The sequence below is a fragment of the Plecotus auritus genome (assembly GCF_963455305.1).
Source record: "Plecotus auritus genome assembly, chromosome: 1".
Classification (NCBI taxonomy): domain Eukaryota; kingdom Metazoa; phylum Chordata; class Mammalia; order Chiroptera; family Vespertilionidae; genus Plecotus; species Plecotus auritus.
Genome location: NC_137770.1, coordinates 26,405,672 through 26,424,375, shown reverse-complemented (window position 1 = coordinate 26,424,375; position 18,704 = coordinate 26,405,672). Strand labels below are relative to the sequence as shown.

Genomic DNA, 18,704 nt, shown 5'->3' with positions numbered 1-18,704 from the left:
AGGAAATAACAAGATTTAATTAATGTAGCCATTACTTGCAACTTCACATGTCATTTTTAAGCTTCTAGGCTTGCCTTGTGGAAGAACGCTCCCAAAAGACAACTATGCTTCACGCCAACTTGCAACCAAACTCCTCACCACCCCCTCCGGCTTCAGTTCAGTTCCCTCGACCTTTCAGATGTTATTATTCAACTAGGTGATGTTGGCTTTCACTGCTTATTTCAAGCACATTTGGTGGTATAAGATTATGCAAATAAAGCAGAACAAGGTCATTTCCTATAAAATACTAGGAGACAGGTGAGGTCCAACTGGGCAAGAAGGGGGCAAATGGCAGTTTCTGAGAGCTGTGTCCTTACTGCTCTCTGGGGCCACGGGACGGGGTATCCACCTTCCATGGGTCTGGGGGAAATACTCTGAAGGAAGCGGGTGACCTAAGCACAAATGCAGAAGACTGCCAAGTTTTTATTTATTCCAAGGGACATTTCCAGGTGCATAAAGAAGTCAAATTAATGTCCAAAAAAATACCACACCAAAAACCAAACATCTGCTAACCAAGTGTTGAATTTAATGAAAACCACCTAAGACAGAAAAGGAGAGATGAGATAACCACGGAGAACCAGCCACCCAGAGTTGAGTTTCTGTCGCATACCACCTTCCCTTCGGCTGACACGCGGGATGCCACTGGAGACCAAGTCATTATTGTTGAGGCAGTGGAGCTGGAGGCGCTGTCAAGAGTCAGCAGGCTTGTTGCTGACTCAATGATGCACTGAACTCAATGAGGCACTTGGAGATGTAACACCCCAGCTAGAGGAATGTGGTTTGGAACCTGTCCTCCACTACAAGGGCCAATAACCCCAGGGCAGGTTATCTAATATCCCTAAGCAACCTCATTCGGCTGGACCCTCCTTATTCCAACAGCATAAAACACTGAAGACAATTAAATCAATCCCTACACATTCTCTTCTCTCCTTCAGCCCTTTTACAAAAGGTATTACCAGGGCAGCAGTTCTAAGCTCTCCGGAAACAGGGTCTGAGCTGCAGTTGGAGGTTGAGAGGCATAAACAGTAGTTTAGAAATTCCTTTCCTCTTTTGGCACTGACTTAGATTAGACTGGGTTCCTCTTCCCCTCCCTCCACTCATGCTCTCATCCCCAGACGGACATACTGGCATCGACTAGCTCTAGTTTTCAAGCTGTACTGGGATTTCCCAGCAGAAGAGACACTGGTCTTTGTCATCCCGAAGTTCCCACTTCACCACCAGTTTTATCTGGAGAGAGAGAAAAAGAATTGGGAAAAATGAAACTAGGATCTCATCTCAATCCAGCATTGGTTTAACTATGAATCCCAGGAGTACAGTGTAATAAACTGCCCAATTCCTCATGCATTTTTTCTTAAATCATGGCATCAGAAAAGCTGCTAGGGAAGTAGACACAGCCTGTGTATTTAAACTTTAGAATAATAACCTAGTTAACTTATCAAATATAATTTCTAAAGCATTTTTTCCATAAATGAAGGTTTACATAAAAAATAATTTTACACTTAGACAATTTCTCTTGTATTTGGCATTCTGATTCAGCTTTTTCCAACTGTAACCATGAAGAGCAGAGATTGTTAAGTATAAGGAAATTTACTTGTTCATTGGAAATGAAACTATCAAAGCAGAAAGGATGTCCAAAGAAGTTTACTGCCATATGAATAATTTCAGGAACGACAACACTTGTAGCATATAGTTTCAGTTAAATTCTCTAAACTGCTTTAAAAAAAATTGATTTTAGAGAAAAAGGGGGAGAGGGAGGGAGGGAGAGAGAGAGAAAGAAAGAGAGAGAGAGAGAGAGAGAGAGAGAGAGAGAGATGTGTGAGAGAAATACTGATCGGTTGTCTCCCACACGTACCCTGACTGGGGATTGAACCCGAGACCTTTCGGTGTACAGGATGAAGCTCCAACCAAAAGAGCCACAACGGCCAGGGCTTAAACCGTACTTTCATTTTATATCTCATTAGAGATCTCTGCCTTGACCTGTTATACTATAAGCTGTCCCTTCTAGTTGTTTTTTTTTAAGTTCTTAATAAATTACTGACACTTAGCCAGTCCTTTCTTATGTGGACATTAGCTTTCCTGTTTTTACCTCTCTTGTACTCAACTGCTTCTTTACAACACAACATTTGAATGATAGTGATACCCAGGTTTCTCTAACTTTGTTATGTAAGTTTTTCAAGAACAAGTACACATTAACTACTGTTTCCCTTAGTGCTTACATTAACATAGTTTAAGTTTAAGCTGTTTTTCAAATAAATTTAATTCATTTAATAACTACCACATAGAAAGTGCCTACTATGTATCAGGCCCTAACTAGATATTCTGTATAAATAACTGAGGCTCCGAAACGCCCACGATTATTAGGCTACTTTGCATATTAATCTATAAACCTGTCCCTAACCTTCTCTGACATCCCTTACACATAGACTCCCTACATTAGAGACTTTTTAGGATGTTCTTTAATTACTTGCCATTTCTAGAAAATAAATGGCCAGATTGCTCCTGGGTTCTCTTTGATTGAAAAAAAGTAATCCCTTTACTTCCTCCATTCTTATCAAGATTCGTATTTTTAATACAGGCCCATGGCAACAGGCTCTATCTTATAAATGTTTGGTAGAAGAAAAAGTAGGCATAGCAGGGGAGTCAGAGGTGAAGGTAGTTAGAGGTTGGAGGGGTGTGGAGGGGAGAAAGAAGAGTGGAAAAAGCTACTTCTCTGCTATGGACCTAACAAGCTACTTCTCTCTTGTTAACAGATTAATGGAGAAACCAGGATTTTCTGATGATAATGCTATGACAACTTGAAATTTTGAATTACTTGATATCTGGCTAAAATCTTTTGACACTTTACAGGTTTTGAAATCACAAGATTTGGCTCTAAGTCTAGGCTGTAATATTTCTTTGCAGAGTGGACTCTGTTCATATTGCATAATACTGGAAGCTCAAATTTCTTCATCTGTAAAAAAGGGATAATATCATCTCTACAAAAGATGGTCCAGTGAAATATTGTTTATAAAAATGGCTATCCATTAGACTATAGACAAAGAACAAGGGGCACTAAAAAATATCTGTGCGCTTCGTGATTCCTAACACTAACTTATCTCCTTCCCTCAGGCACCTTTCCTTCACAGAGTAGAAGGACTCAACTCCACTCTTTTCTTCCTGCGCCCCCTCCTCAGACATCTAATTTAGTCACAAGATCTCCAGTGTCCTCAACAACAAGGTCACTTACTGAGGGGTACGCACTCTTCACTGGCAGTTTAGCCATGTAGCTGTAAGTCTTGTTTTTTTCGATGGGGCAGGTGACTCCACTCTTACAACCATCAGGCTCAGGGATGGCAAAGGCAATTGGGACGCCCATCACAATGCCATGCACCACGGCTTTGCTCCCTTGAGACTGAGTACCTAAGAGAAAAAAAAAAAGAGAGAGAGAATAGTGATGGAAACAGCCTATTTCCAAACTCTAAATAAAAATTCAGATATATTCTCAAGCAACAGCATTGTTATGATAGCAAATCATAACATTTGTAGCTCTTCATTCCTAGGGTCTATTTCTCTTTGTAGTTATGCTTTGTACCTCTGTGAATGCAGAGCAGGCATTCACTGCAAAACTTGAAAAATTACTGAATTATGCAAAAAAAAAAAAAAAAAGGGGTCTCAGAGCAAATTGTTTTCTTTGCTCTTAACCCCACCTTGCTCCTCACTGCCTTTCACAGTTTCTCAGGAGAATCAGAGCTACTTGGATAAATAATCGCATTCAACAAAGTAACTGATTTTTGGCTGTTAACTTGCTATTTACTATTTCCATCAGCTTCTGTCAAAGAGGATTATGTATCCTAAAGAATTTTAGGAGACTGGTCTCTGAATTCTCAAATACTCCCACACAAAGGATTCCATTAGAAATTAAGAATAAAATAGGAGGCAATGTAGAAAGAAGGAATACAGAATCTATATACATACCATTGACTGTAGCAGTAGAAAACGAGGTGACCCTTTAGAAACTGGATAAGATTAGAAAGAGGTGCATTTCTTGCTAAGTTCTACCCTCCACATGAAAAGATGGGCAGGAAGAATAAATATAATAAAATGAGGGCAACCAGAATTATGAGCTGTTAGGTTATTCGGAGATCTGGAGTATTTGCTCTGTTTTTTGTGTGTGTGTACCGTTTCCAGAGGTGCTGTAACACCAGGTAGAGGACGTATCAGATTTTAAACTGGTAAGAACAGGTACTACACTTGATCTTAGCCAAAAGGCAGTGAAGCGATGGAATGTTTCTTTCTTTCTGTCTGGGTTGGTGACTACTTTTGTTTAGAAGTCACTTTTTTTTAAAACTGGAACAATAGAGAGGCCAGGAAAGAAAATAATTCTAGTATTTAGAGATGTCTTTAGGCTTAGAATAAGAGATGACAGGAACTTTGAGATTTATTTGGAGTGTGGGATATGTGCAGTGAAGAAGGAAACTTTTTTCAGTGAAAAACAGCTCAATTGGGATACAGCACGGCTGTGAGGCAGCGCTGGGGCCAGGCCCTCTCTGGCTAGACAGCTCTGCTCTGCCCCTCCAGGATCTGTTTTGCTCTGCTTCCTGCCAGTCTGCTCTGGTCTGCTCTTTCAGCTCAGCCAGGAAGACCCATTCTCCAGTCTTCAGGGCAACGGGAAAGTGTGTTTTAATATTTCTTATCAGACTGTCTAATCTAATTCCAAAGGATACAAAATAAAAGAAGGATTCAAGGTAGATACCTTTCTAGAAATAAAGATTATGCAGTTATCTAGATTCCTGGAAATCTGAAGATGATGAATGTGGTATCAGAAAGCAACAGGTTCCAATATTTCTTCAAGTTGAAGCAATTTCTCAGATTTCTTGATTGCTTCAGTGAGTTCCCTAAACCTAAGTATTAATTACTCTTGTATTTTGAGGCAGAACACTTAATAGCTAAAAGGTATATTGCTTAAAATAACATTTGGAGGAGTTCCAAAGTCTACAGAATTGGGGTCTGTACTAATACTCTGCAGCCTGTAGCTGAACAGAACTGACATTTCCATAAAAGCCTACTGCGCAATATGATCCAAAATAGGGCAAAGAGAGCCAAGCTGTCTTCTCTCACCTGTGAACACATGGAAATCTCTTTGCTTTGAGGGAGTCTGGACTTTGGGAAACAGGCATATGGGAACCCCGTATGAGAAGGATGTCTAAGGATATAGCGAATCCTAGCTATACACAGGCTGGAAGGGGGTCACAGTGTGGGGAAGCACAGGTCTTGGTTGGAATGTCTGTAAGGAGGATTCTCTAAAAGGTTGAGGGCCTCTGAGGGGACCTTGCCAAAGGCGGCAGCCCCTACCTTGACTTTCCAAACAAGTCCGATCCCCCGGGGTGTGTTGCTAGAATCTCTATGTTTAGATTTTAAAGACCCAACCTTATAGAAGCATGTACTTTCTCAAGGACACTTATCTGCTGACTGTATCTAGAGGTTGATTTTAGTTCAAGCTGTTATGACAATAAAAGCCTAAGGAGGCAGGCGAACAGGGCTACTCGGTGGTGATAGCCAAGTAGTGCCTTAGCCCTCTCTTTCACAGAAACGTGTGTTGGAGTAATCATTCGTACATCGTTCAGGGTCTGCCGGTCAGCCCCGGCATGGCATCACAGAATTCTTGACTGCAATTCCCCTCCCCCACATTCCCATGCTCCTTCTAGTACTTGAGACTGATGTTATGTTTAAGATGAAGTTGAAGGTAAGAGCCACGTTTACTCACTACTGGTGAAGGTGACATTGACAGCGTAAGACTGTCCTTTCTGCAGATGGCAGGGCTGAATGGGGCATGGGATCACATTCACTTCCTTTATAACTCCAACCCCGGAACCTGCAAAAGAAGAAAAAGGAGTTGAAAAAGGAGAAAAAATAAAGCACATGGGCTGTCCCTACCTAATGTGAAGATGCTCTATTCTCCCAGTTAGGATGAGCTCTTTCTCCTTTGACCACCAGTGATCTCTAGGGAACTGCTCATATTTGATGCATGAAGGGGAATTGAGGAAATTATTAAGTTTATATACCAGTAGCCACTCCACTGCTCTGTAACCTGGGAGGTCTATACCATGAAAAATCACGCTCCCTCCCCCTCCCCCGCAGCCCAACCCCGCATAGGATTTTAAAGCAGCGCACATATCATACAAGTGATGGCTCAAGTCCCAGCATTACTGCTTCCATTTGGAATCTTGACACTGGCTGCTTCCAAACTGCCCTCCCTCACCATCTTTCAAACCAGTACTGGTATCTCTCCAAATTAGTGGTCTCCAAGCTTTGTATACGCCCACCAATAAGAACAACTTTTAAGCATTCATCTGCAATATACAGATGTGCACACTCTACTTTGGAAACCTGTGTTCTTCAAAATAAGTATTTTGGGGGCAAGGTATGTGTCCTTTAAAAAAAATTCAGTCTAAAAAAGGACAAAAGTGCTGTTTGTTCACAGTAAATGCTTGATCAGAAAAGGTTAGGTACAAATCATTAAAAATCCTGTCTTCTCACTCAGGCCCCAACACTGGACAGCTGAGTGGGAGAGAATGCAAGTGAACTGCCTGTTAACATTGCCTGTAACCGGTAAGGGTAAGCTCTACAATTCAGCCACCACTGTGGAGAGGTAGGCTCTGAGACCTGATGCCTGGGTTTGAAATCTTACTAATCTCAACAATGGCCCATTACTTACCTTGCAACCTCAAGGCAAGATACCGAACCTCTCTGGGGATAGTAAGAGCACCTACCTCATAGAGTAGGTGAGCTAACACACATGTGGCTCTGAGATAAGTGTTTGGAACATAGTCATGCTATGCAGTATGTTCCCTTTATCCACGGTTCTCTTTCTGCGGTTTCAGTTACTCATGGTTAATTGTGGTCCAAAAAGATTGAGTGGAAAATTCCAGAAATAAACAACTCATAAGTTTTAAATTGAGAATAGCATGTCTCATCCAGGACATTACTCACCCCTTTGTTCAGCAAGGCACTTAGCATCTGACTGTCCCCGTATTACAGTGCTTGTGTTCAAGTCACCCTCACTTTACTTAATAATGAGATGGTCCCCAAAGGACAAGAGTAGTGATGCTGGCAATTCATATATTCATATATGCCTAAGAGAAGCTGTATAGTGCTTCCTTTATGTGAAAAGGTATGTACTAGTATGTATAGGAAAAAACATGGTATATACGGGGGGGGGGGGGACAAAAGTAGGTTTACAGTTGTAGGTACACAAAACACAGAGTTTATTCTTGTATTACTATTTATTAATTATTGTATTGTTTCCTATATGAACACCTGTAAACCTAGTTTTTCCCACCTTGCATAGGGTTTGGTGCTATCCACGGTGTCAGAAATCCACTGGGGGTCTTAAAACATATTTCCCATGGGTAAAGGGGGGCTACTGGATAACTGTTTACTAATTATTATAATCATACCAGGATTCAGTCCATAAATTTAATCTAGAATAGCTGCTCCTGGGTGGATTAGCACGTTCCCTTTTGCCACACAAGGTGGGCCTCTCATCTCATATACTTTGTGGGTAGAAATTATGGATCCAGGTGATAGAACAGACTCTGTCTCTAAAGTAGAATGCATGAAGACAGAGAGCAAACTGAAGGCTGAGAGCACGATATTTGCTTTGTAGTCACCAGGTTAGCGCCGTCCTGTAGGATATGAATTGAGAAGCTCAGGTGGATGGCCTCTGCTTTCTCAGCCTGAGTCTGCTCTTGGGTGTAACAGTCTCATACCGACCAACACTGCTCCAGCTAGTCTGTAAGTACCTCATCCCCAGCTTGCTTCTCCATCATGGCCAAGTTCTCAAACTCTACACTCAAGAATTCTCTTCTCTAAGCACTCTGCTCCACTCTGTCATAACCTCCATGGATGGGGTGGGGTAAGTGGGTGGGTGGGGGGGAGATCCAGAACTTTAATCAACAACCTATTGAAAATCAGTGCTTATACCAAAGCTTTCTGAATTTAGCTTTTCTGCCTGCTTCTTTCAAGGCTGGGTCACATGATCTAGAAGGAACCGAGTAAAGGATAATACTCGTAGCTCCTTCATCCAGTTTTTCAGGTGACAAGAGGTTCTTGCACTTCCAATGTCAACAGAACAAACTCCGCAGTCCTAACTGCAAAAATTGCAAAACTAGTTTGCTTGGCTCTATTTCTCACTTGAGGAGATGCCACTCCAGGGAAAAGAAGGCATACAGTGGAACTCAAAAAACTTTTGATGTGGGCACTAAAGTTTTTACATTGTATTTCCCAATTCAAAAGTAAATTGAAAATCTGTAACGGAAACCCTCCTTCCCTTAAGAAGTTCTTGCCATAGGTATACACCTGCTTTTTTCAAAGGAGTAGAACAATGTTTGGATTTAATTTTCTTTTTTTTCCCCCGAGGTTACCACTGAAACCCAAAGTGGCTCAAAAACACACACTAGTTTCTTACTGCTTACTAGTTGTGAGAACTTGGGCAAGGTACGCTATGTGCCTGTTTCCTCATCTAGAAAACAGGTTATGAGGGTTGAACGAGTTAATACAGTGTCTTCATCCAAACTGGCCCCTAAATTTAATGGAGGGAAAGGTAGTAACCTGCCTTTCAAGTGTTAGTATCCTCGTTCAGTGGAACAGCATTTGTTAAGTAATAACAGGCCAGCAGTCTTTATTCCTTAATCAATCTGTCCCCTAGCCCCTAACTTTGCTTTTGCTTCAACATGAATTTTGATGACATCGTGGAAAGAGTATCCCCTCATTTACTTTTTCAACAAATATTTATTGAGTATGTACTGTTACTTGGGAACTGGATATAAAGGAGCAAACTTATGCTGGTTCCCATTCTACTCTGTTACTTTGGTTAAGTTTCCTAACATCTCTGGAATTCAATGACTGACTATATGATCTCCAAGTTTTCTTCCAGCTCACAAATTTCATAAAATCAGTTTCATGCCTTTCATTTATCATTATACCTCTTCACTTCAGAAAAGTTCAGCAGGAGCAGTTAACTCTATAGACTTGACTGAACGAACTCACAATTTCTACACCCCTCCCCTTTTATTTCCCAACAAGACGCCAACCACAGCGGCAAGAGGGGGTTATGTGTCACACGCTGTGACCAGAAACACGAGTTCTATAGGTAGGAAGAAATGACAACATTCCATAGCAAAGGAAACGCTAACGGACTTAATCATGAAAAGGAGAACTGACTTTGACTTGTCAGCAAAAGGTAAGTTAAAAGAGAAAAGCGAAACAGTGGGGAAGGAGAGGTCATCCAAGATACAAGGCAAAAATAGAAGTTCTGCGCCCCTCCCCTCACCGCCGCGCTGTCTATGGACCTTTAGCTGTCTGCCCTACAAACTTTAGGAAACTCCAGCAAGAGGTCCACCCATTTCCAGGGACGTCCAGGGACCCCACACACGCGTTCCAAGGACAGAGACAACGCTGTGAGTGGTCGCGTTTCCTCGAGGACGGCACCTTCTCCGCTACCCGAACCGACCCACTCCAAGCGGGGTCCAAGGCTGAGCCTGGCCGCCTACGGGGACCCGCCCAACCTAGCCCGGGTCTCAGCGCGAGGTTCTGGCGGAGGCTCCGGCCGAGAGCTGGTCCGGGACTCACCGCAATCCTTGAAGTGCACCGGCTCTGCCAGGGCGGAGGTGCCGAGCGCCAGGAGCAGGAACGCGGCGGCCAAGTAACACATTGCTGCTAAGGAACTTCCAAGCGCAAGGAAGGAAGAAGCGGCCGCCGGAATCACAAGATAAACCTGCCGGGGCGGGCTGGGGGAGGAGCTCTATCAGGCGACCCGGCACCCGCAAACAAGGCCTTGGCCCGCCCACGTCCCGCCCCCGGCTGCTGGGACCAGGCTCCGGTCGGTCTCCGCCCACACTGTCCGCTCGGCCGCCCAGCGGACTAGGATACATCTCCGCCCCGCCTCTCTCTTCAGTTCTCGGCTTTGTTGGTGTATTCTCGCTTTCGCACTGGGAGCACTCCTAGCCAATAAAATTTCTCCGCTTCTCGCACCACCCAATAGGCGTGCTCGGAGGCGGGGGTCTCTGTGGGCTCCGCCTCCGAGTCTCTGGAGGAGAAGGGGATTGGGGCGACGCGAGGGGCGGGGTTTGCTGAGGAAGATGGCGGCCGCCAGGGGCTTGTCCCTAACGGCGGCGGCCCTGAGAGCGGTCACCCCCTGGCGGAGGAGCAGGTACCAAGCCTAGAAGGACACTTGGGAAGTGTGTTCGGTTTTGTGACTTCCAGGACTAAGCGGAAACTAAGGTCCTCGGGGGAGGTGAGGGTGTGGCGCGAAGCTGTCCAGTTGGAGGTCGTCAGGTTTGTCGTGAGGATAGTGCAGTGGGAGTCGCCAGGTTAGGCGGGAGGCTGTCCAGGTGGGGGTCGCCAGGTGTCCCTCTGCTCGCGGGCTCATCGTCCCCCCTTGCGTGTGGCAGGCTCTTCGCGGCGTCCGCCCGACCTCCGGCGCTTCGGGAAGCGTCGTCCTCCAGCCCCGAGGCTGGCGAAGGGCAGATTCACCTCACCAACAGCTGCGTCCAGGTGAGAGGGGCGGCGGGGCCGGGACTGGGGCCTTCCCCGTGGCCCACCCTTCTAACGCCCGTTGCCTGGCATTCCTGATCCCCTCTTCCTGCATTCCAGAGGCTCCTGGAAATCACCCAAGGGGCAGAATTCCTCAGGCTGGAGGTGGAGGGAGGTGGATGCTCCGGATTCCAGTACAGATTTTCACTGGACACAGTGATCAACCCTGAGGACAGGCAAGGAGGAAGGGAAGGGGTGGATGGATCCTCAGAGTGTGCGGGAGGGATAACCGTGTGTCTAGTTTAAGGTGCGCTTTTATTCCAATTGTAAAAGGTTTGCTCAAGATGCTTAACACCGCCCTTCCCACACTGGGGGGATACAAGTGAAGATGTGCTGTCTTGTTTAAAAAGGACCAAGTTATAGGAGGAAAATTGGCCTTCCTGGGTCCATAGGGTAGTTGATAACGAGTTAGGCTGGATTAGATGCCAGGTCTAAATTTATAAACATTTCCCAGTAGTCATTCCATTGAAATCTTTTTGCCTCAAAATCAGCACCTTTTGGAGGCAATAAGGAATGCTTCCTCTGTTTCAGAAAACCGAGAATTCGCACCTCTCACATCAGGGCTCAGAGTGTCATGTTTTTGGTGTTTATGATAGTCATTAATGCTTTTCTTCTGTGTGTGTTTGTTTTGTTTTTTTCCAGGGTATTTGAACAGGGTGGGGCAAGAGTGGTGGTTGACTCTGATAGCTTGGCCTTCGTGAAAGGGGCCCACGTGGACTTCTGCCAAGAGCTGATCCGAAGCTCGTTTCAAGTGTTGAACAATCCTCAAGCGGAGAAAGGCTGCTCCTGTGGCTCTTCCTTCTCTGTCAAGCTTTGATGAGATGACAGGTGACCCAGAGGTGGCTGCCATTGGTACCAATTTGAGGAACCTGGAATTAGTGGAATTTTAGTGGTTTCCTTCCAATCATGTCCCTCCCACAATTTTATTTCCCACAATCCAGGAGTGTTGTGTTTTGCCACTATTATTTTCAGAATGTGAAGCAATCTTGACTCTTGACTTAATTTCTCCTGCACAGTTCTAAGGCCAAGGCTCTAGATGCTGTTACCTAAGGTTTAATAACTAGTTGAAACCCAGTGTAATTTGTAGAACTTCCAAGGTTCCAGAATGTGAGTTACTTGTCTAGCCTGCAGAGCTGCTTGTACATATATGTATAACTATGTATAAAAGCTTCATTTTAAAGCAAGTCCTATTTACTTGTATTTTGAATCAGAGTCACAAATTAAATAGGGTGAACACTCATTACTAGGCCAGAGACAATGAGAAAGGCAAATGAAATGTTCTCATCTTCATCTCACCCTTCCTGAATGTTGACTTATCCTTATTTTCTATGCAGCTCATGCTCCACTTCCCATGTGCTAGGGCAGTTAGATTTTCTTATCACACTCAGAATTCTTTATTTTATTTTATTTTATTTATTTTTAAAATATTATTTTTTCCATCACCATTTATCCCCTCTATCCCTCTTACATACTCAGAATTTAGATTCACAAAACCAAAAGCCATCACTCAGAAAACAAACCCAACTCCCACTGATACCTTAATCACTTGAAAAATAGCCTCCACATTCCTACAGACATTTCAAGATTCTGTGATCATTTAGTGACTGAATCTTTTAAGGATATGTTGCTTCATTTACCTTATGGAGTAAAACGCCTCTGGTCTCACGCATAGCAGAAACTGGTCCCTTTGTTGGAATAGATAATAGATACTCAGGGATTTTCTTTTAGGTTGAATTACCAGATAAAATGCAGGATACCCAGTTAAATTTGAATTTCAAATGAACAGAAAATAATTTTTAATATAAGTGTGTCCCAAATATTGTATGAGACATACTAAAAATTCTTTGTTGTTTATCTGAAATTTAAATTTAACGGCATCCTGTATATTTATTTCTTAAACCTGGCAACTTCATTTTAGGATTACTGAAGTAAAAGCATTTTAAGCCACAAATTCCAATGAATTTTAAAGTACTTATTTGGGCCCTGGGTGGGTAGTTCGTTATCCCGTACACCAAAAAGTTAATGGGTTCAATTCCTGGTCAGGGTATATATCTGGGGTGTGGGTTCAGTCAGGCAACCAATCGATGCTTCTCTTCTCTCTCTTTCTCCCCCCCTCTCCCCCTCTCCCTTCCTCTCTAGAAATCAATAAAAACATATCCTTGGGTGAGGATTAAAAAAAAATTAAAGTACTTATTTGAGTATAGCATTTATATAGGCTACAGAGCTAGAAATTGTTGTGGTATGTGTCTGTTGGGGGAGCCAGCATTGCATGGGCTGACAACTAAAAAAAGACAAAAATACCACCCCATGATAAATGATTTATAAATGCTAATCTTGGGAAACTAGACCCAAGTTGATTCTGAAAGAATCATTGGTTAAACCCACCTTTTCCTCCAAAGCCTACTAGTAAAAGTTCGTTATAGCAAAAATGTGCATTTCTGGACTGGATTGGACCATTTCTAAACTGAATTAGAATTAAGGTCATTCAATAAAAGAATTTACCATTAAAGAATGGAAATATAGACTTTAGAGACAAAGAACCTGAGATAGAAACTTAGATGCTTACATATTTAACATGGGAAAATCTAGGACTTAGAGAAAACAAACCGATCATGTGTAGACAATGTGTACAAAGAGGAAAGAAGAGGACACTCAGAAACCTGAGCAGATTTCTTAGCAGATTTTCATGGAAGGAGGCAGAAACCAGTGTACTGTGGAAGCATCTGTGTGTAACTTTACCAAGGCATTGAAAATTGCTGCCAGTACCTGGCCTAATAAGATTTTCAACTCAGTCTGAGTCCTTTCATCCTCCTTCAAAAAAGAGATCTTGCTATATTTTAAGTGTTAGAAATATTCTTCCAGAATATTTTTGTGGGTTACTTATTGATTTGGTGATTTTAAAATTTATGGTGAGCATAAGCATAATAGCGTTAGTAGCTAAATAAACCATTGAATTATAGTGGTTTATTAGGCAGAACAAGGTCTCTTAGAATGCCTATATGTAAGTACCTACTGTTAGTGGGAAAACTGGAATTTTGTGTTTAGAAAGAGTGGATTTGGGAGAAATCACCTTATTTCACACCGAAAGCTTTATGGGGGAACCTCAAATAACAAGAAGTATCCATTGGAGGTGAGTGACAGAAATTTTAAGAACACAGGGCATGGGGCAGGGGCAGTTTGTTGGGAATAAACAGTAAGCAATGTAAAACAGGTTTAGGATCTTTTGTAGGCACTTTCTGTCCAGATGTCCTCTTCCTGGCAGGCCATAAAAGCCAGCAGATAGTTTCACAAATTTTGCTCACTGCAGTTCATTTAGGAAGACTTGATACTCTTTTAGCATCAGAAGGTAGGTTTTTTGTTTTTTTTTTCCCTCCCTTTACTTTCAAGGGGAGGTTATCAAGGCCCTGTTTGTTGCAGACTTGATTTTATTTAACTATATATGCAGGCTAGTGAATGCCTGAGGCATCATGCTCTACCCTTTGCCTTAGCAAATATAGTAGTGCAGGAACCAAAGGCAGGGGAGCCCTGGATCTGCTGTATGTTATGAATAGCTTTATGTTGTTGCTCCAAAGAGGGGGCCTCTTAGCCAATGTCCAGATCTTACCTTGTGGCATGATGCTTTAGTTATGTGATTGATAGTGACTAGTGGTCTGAAAACTATAGGTTTCCCACCCACCCTCTGTTTCTCTATGATTATGAGAAAATAATAGAAGATACTCTTTTTTTTTTTTTCTGAGAACTGAGTACTATTCTTTTGGCCTTTTGTTATAAAGCATCCTAGTGGAAGGTTGACATTTGGCAGGACCATCCTGTGTAGAGAAGTGGGCAGCACTGATGGTCATGGAATAGCTCTCCCTTAAACTCTGGCCCTGAGCTGATATCACACAGCTTCAGCGGGCAGGGCCTAACACTGTCCACTGCAGCATTATGGTTTTGTATGTTTGTGTCAAGCAGGCAACTCTACTTTTCTATGGATCTAGGATAGATATTAATTATTGCTTTTTAAAAATTCCTCTGCCATTTCTCTCTGGAAATACCACAGGACTGCTTAAGGGAAGTTTGCTTTAAGAAGTTTTGAACCCTAGCTGGTTTAACTCAGTGGATAGAGTGTCAGCCTGCGGACCGAAGGGTCCCAGGTTCGATTCCGGTCAAGGGCATATACCTCAGTTGCATGCTCGATTCCTGGCCCTGGTTGGGGTGCATGTGGGAGGCAACCATTCTGTGTCTCTCTCACATCAATGTTTCTCTGTGTCTCTTCCCCGTCCTTTCCACTCCTCTAAAAAATCAATGGAAAAATATCCTCAGGTGAGGATTAACAAAAATAAAATAAAAGTGAATTAAAAAAAGTTTTGAAATAATTATTATCTGGCTTTATTTGTAAAATATAGTCAGGTAAATATATAGAGAGATGAAACATTTAAATAGTCTATGGCCAGCAGCTGTATTTAAAAATATTTTATTTTTTTGAATAGGTAATACATATGGTACAAAATTCCAAGAGACACAAAAGGGGATACAATGAAAATGTATTCCAATCCTGTACCCATCCACACTGTATTCCTCCCCACAAGTTACCATTGTTTCTAAGAATTTAGCCCACAGGTATATAATCCCATAGAAATAATATGAAATAAGATTTGCATAAGAATAACCATTATAGCATTATTTCTAATAGCAAAAGTTAGAAAACAATGGAAATGTCCACCAGTAGGGGACTGACTAAATAAATTATGATTTATCCATTCAATGGAATAGTATACACTTATTAAACAGGATGAGAGAGCTCATATGTGCAAGTATGTATTAAGTGTAGAGAGCGCCTGGGAAGGCGCATGAGCTGATTGTCAGCTGAGTCCAGTGGTGTTGGCAGAGCCACGGCCTGGAAACAAACCTTGCCAGAGGCAGGTATGTTGTCAGCCTGACCTTTAGCTCAGGCGCCAGGGTGTGGGTTTCATTATCTAAGTTCAGCCAGGTGCCAGGAACAGACACAATTATCCGGGCTTAGCCAGGAGTGACAATTACAAAGAAGTCACAAGAATGAAGAATTGTAGCTTGTTCTTTAACCATGATTTCACATAATTTCCTTTGTCTTAAACTCTAGTAAAACTTCCTGGTATCATGCTGTATATAATAAATGCGCTGCACTAGCTCTGGGTCACTGTCTCTCCATCCGAGGGCAGCATCCCACCTGGTCCCAGCTTTACTTAAATTCTTTGTGTCTGTCTCTTTTTTTCCTTTTCTCAATCCCCAGCCGCCCCTACTCAGGACTCGTCCGCTCTCTAGCCATGCTGGTCGTGGCCCAAGAGAGAAAACTTAACAATTAAGTGAAAAAAGCAAGTGTAGGACAGCATGCATAGCATGCTGTTTGTGTTTTTAGTACATGGAAATGTGTGTATATGCATGAAATATCTCTGGAAGGACAAGCAGTGTGGTGAGTTAGGAGGAGGGGCAATGGGAACAGCATTTAAGGAAGCACAGTGCCAGCAGGGTATACTGAGGAATGGTGAGACATTCTCTGAAATATGGGGTGTAAGATGGAGTTAGCAAATACCCAATTCTCCCCTTTCTTTAGACAAATAGCAGCATGTGTTCCACTTTGCTATACAACCCTCCTTTTCCCCTTCATCTATTTTGGATATCATATCAAGGCATTTAGAGCCACTTTTTAGGGCTCCATAGCAATTAATAGTAATTGTTTCTAATATTTTGCTATTACAAATAATGCTATACCATAACCTCTTACATATGTCATTTCACATTTGGTGAGAAAATAGCTGAAGATTAAATTCCTAGAAGTGGAATTACTGATTCAAAGAGTAAATGCTTTTACAATATTGAAAGACATTTCCATATCCTTTTCAGAAGTTGTATCACTTTATACTTCTGTCAGCTATGTATGTGAGTGCCTCTTTCCCCAGATGCTTGCCAACTGACAAGAGTGTCTCAGGGTAGTTTAACTTGCATTTCTTTTATTCTGAGTGAAGGTCAGAATATTTCCATTTCTAAGTTGGGAATAAAAATAGTAAATGGGATTGTTAGATAATTAAATGAAATTTGGGTATAGCACTCAACATTGCCTAGCACAGAGCAAGCATTCAATAAGTTATTATGTGATGGCTGACAATCAGAGCAGCAGGTAGGACAGGACAGATTAAATTAAGAAAATAGTATTCATTTCCATGTCTCCAGGCACAGGGAGCCTTGCTCATTTACATTGCTGTTCATTAGAGGAATACAAAGTCAGAGCTTTCTCGTCTCAGAAGAGTAAAGGACCTTTTCCCACTGGAACCCAATCACAGGCTTCTGGCAGAGCTGGCGAGAGGTAGGCACAGCCTCCTCGCTAATATTTAGACTTGGCCAACATGGTAAAGAAATGTGGTTTCATGTGAAACAAAAACAGACGTGCCCGGTTGTACATTTCTTTATTCTAACTAAATTCCCAGCTAGCCAAGGTTGGAGTGGGTCTTTCCTTGTAAACTCAGAGGAAAGCCAGCCAGCCATTTTATGAAGGTTGAGAGGGCAGAGGCTTTTGAGAAGAGAGGAGAAACAACACAGGAAATATGGCTTCCCCCCAAACAGGACTACGCTGTATTCCACAAGCTAGAAAATAGACCTCTTTACTTTTAGCACATCAAACTGGTGTCCACAAAAGGAGAGCCCAGGAGAAATGTGTTTCCTGTAAGGAGCAGTATGTATTTAATACAGATCTGAGACGGGCACCCTGTCTGTGGCAGCTCTTGTGCAAAGGAGCTACCGCTGGGTACATTTTGAATATTTACTCAAAGCAACTGAATGTTTTCTTTAGATTTGTGTGAAGCCCTGGTTCCCCACCCCTTTTCTTTTTCTCAATTCCCTATATTTTTAATATTTCCCTCTTGCTTTCTCAGTCTTCTTGCTCCCCTTCATTTGTGTCTCTTACACTCAGCAAGCTAGTATCAGTCTTGCTTTTCTGAGATGAGGGGATCTTCTGCCCCTCCCAGGGGCCACAGAAGTAGCTATAAGATGATGTGGCAAAATCTGGTCCAGATCAGACTAGCTAAGTGACAGTGATGGTTCTTGGTAGGAGGCGTTCGAGTCACTCTCCAAACTTTCTCCAATCCTTTTGTGCTCCATAGATTTTGAAGGACCATCCTAAGACAGATGTAGCCTCTGACCCAGTTTTGCAGTCATCAGGATGATATGTGCATCATGGCTGGAAAAGGTACAGTGTAAGGCCAAAGTACCTTGCACGTTTGCACAGCTTGAGGGGGAGAATGAGGACCATCCTTTGGTAAGCATCTCATAGTAAGGCCAGGACAGATGGCGGACTGGGCCTCGTGGTCAGTGGCTGAAGCATTAAAGCATTTGGTGGTGTTTGAGCCAAGCAAGGGCATGGTGGCATGGAGGCAGTGACAAACTCACAGCCCGAGCCTAAACTGGCAGAGATGAAAAGCAGGCAAGGCTGGCTGGGAGTGGGGCTGCAGGGCATCCTGCCCGATGACTTCATGGTATCTTCCCAGCTAGGAAAGCGTCCCTCAAGGCCCCTGCCTGAGGCCCATTTCCAGGTAGCTGCCGACACTGACCCCTCACTGCTACTCCTTGGCCGTGCAGTGGGGGGGCCCTGCCTCGGCCACATAACCTGGGGAGCAGTGGCAGCGGTAGGAGCCCTCCGTGTTCTCGCAGTGACCATTGGCACAGAGTGCAGCAGGCCCGTTCAAGTCATCACACTCATTCACATCTAAGGAGAAGGAAGGCAGGAGAGATGGCAGGAGCCCGAGGGCCTCTGGCCTGTTGCTTCTAGCCCTCTGAACACCAATCCCGGCCCCCACCCTGCAGGGCAATCTTAGATCCGGCAGCCAGAGGCTGAAGTCACTGCCCCAAACTAAACCACGCAAGGACACAAAAGCAGGTGGTAGTGAGCCCGTACTGTGCCCAGGAGAGTGACCATACTCTTGTCCCTGCCTTTTTTCTGTCTGGGCACCTTGATGGAAAGCTTTCTAAACACTGCATGCAACCTTCCTTTGGAGCTTTCTCACCACCCGACCTGGCGCTGGGCAGCCTCACTAGAGGGCCACAGTGGATTTATGGACCCTGGTTTAGTTGTGCATCCCTAA

General features: G+C 43.3%; 3 protein-coding genes across 4 annotated transcripts in view; 1 reads left to right on the top strand and 2 right to left on the bottom strand.

The window, feature by feature from the left end:
* Positions 1-545: 545 nt before the first annotated feature.
* NPC2 (NPC intracellular cholesterol transporter 2) lies at positions 546-9,862 on the bottom strand. Its single transcript, XM_080679448.1, has 4 exons — positions 9,649-9,862; positions 5,783-5,890; positions 3,266-3,438; positions 546-1,266 (listed from the first exon to the last, which is right to left on the bottom strand). Exons 1-4 carry the CDS (start codon positions 9,728-9,730, stop codon positions 1,180-1,182), a joined length of 450 nt encoding a protein of 149 aa, XP_080535574.1. The 5' UTR covers positions 9,731-9,862; the 3' UTR covers positions 546-1,179.
* A 219-nt stretch (positions 9,863-10,081) lies between these two features.
* Positions 10,082-11,595, top strand: ISCA2 (iron-sulfur cluster assembly 2). 2 transcript variants are annotated; one of them, XM_080679877.1, is made up of 4 exons: positions 10,082-10,228; positions 10,470-10,572; positions 10,672-10,787; positions 11,254-11,595. In XM_080679877.1, the coding sequence occupies exons 1-4, from the start codon at positions 10,158-10,160 to the stop codon at positions 11,426-11,428; spliced, it is 465 nt and encodes a 154-aa protein (XP_080536003.1). In that variant the 5' UTR covers positions 10,082-10,157; the 3' UTR covers positions 11,429-11,595. The 2 variants fall into 2 exon arrangements, with proteins under 2 accessions (XP_080536003.1, XP_080536004.1); XM_080679878.1 differs by lacking the exon at positions 10,672-10,787 and having other exon boundaries at positions 10,132-10,228.
* Positions 11,596-15,051: 3,456 nt separating this feature from the next.
* Positions 15,052-18,704, bottom strand: part of LTBP2 (latent transforming growth factor beta binding protein 2) — a gene marked incomplete at its 5' end in the record, with an annotated part of 94,206 nt that continues 90,553 nt past the window's right edge. The window contains one exon of the mRNA XM_080679759.1: positions 15,052-18,328. Coding sequence (XP_080535885.1) covers positions 18,183-18,328 — 146 coding nt within the window. The 3' untranslated portion in view covers positions 15,052-18,182. The remainder of the gene's footprint in view (positions 18,329-18,704) is intronic.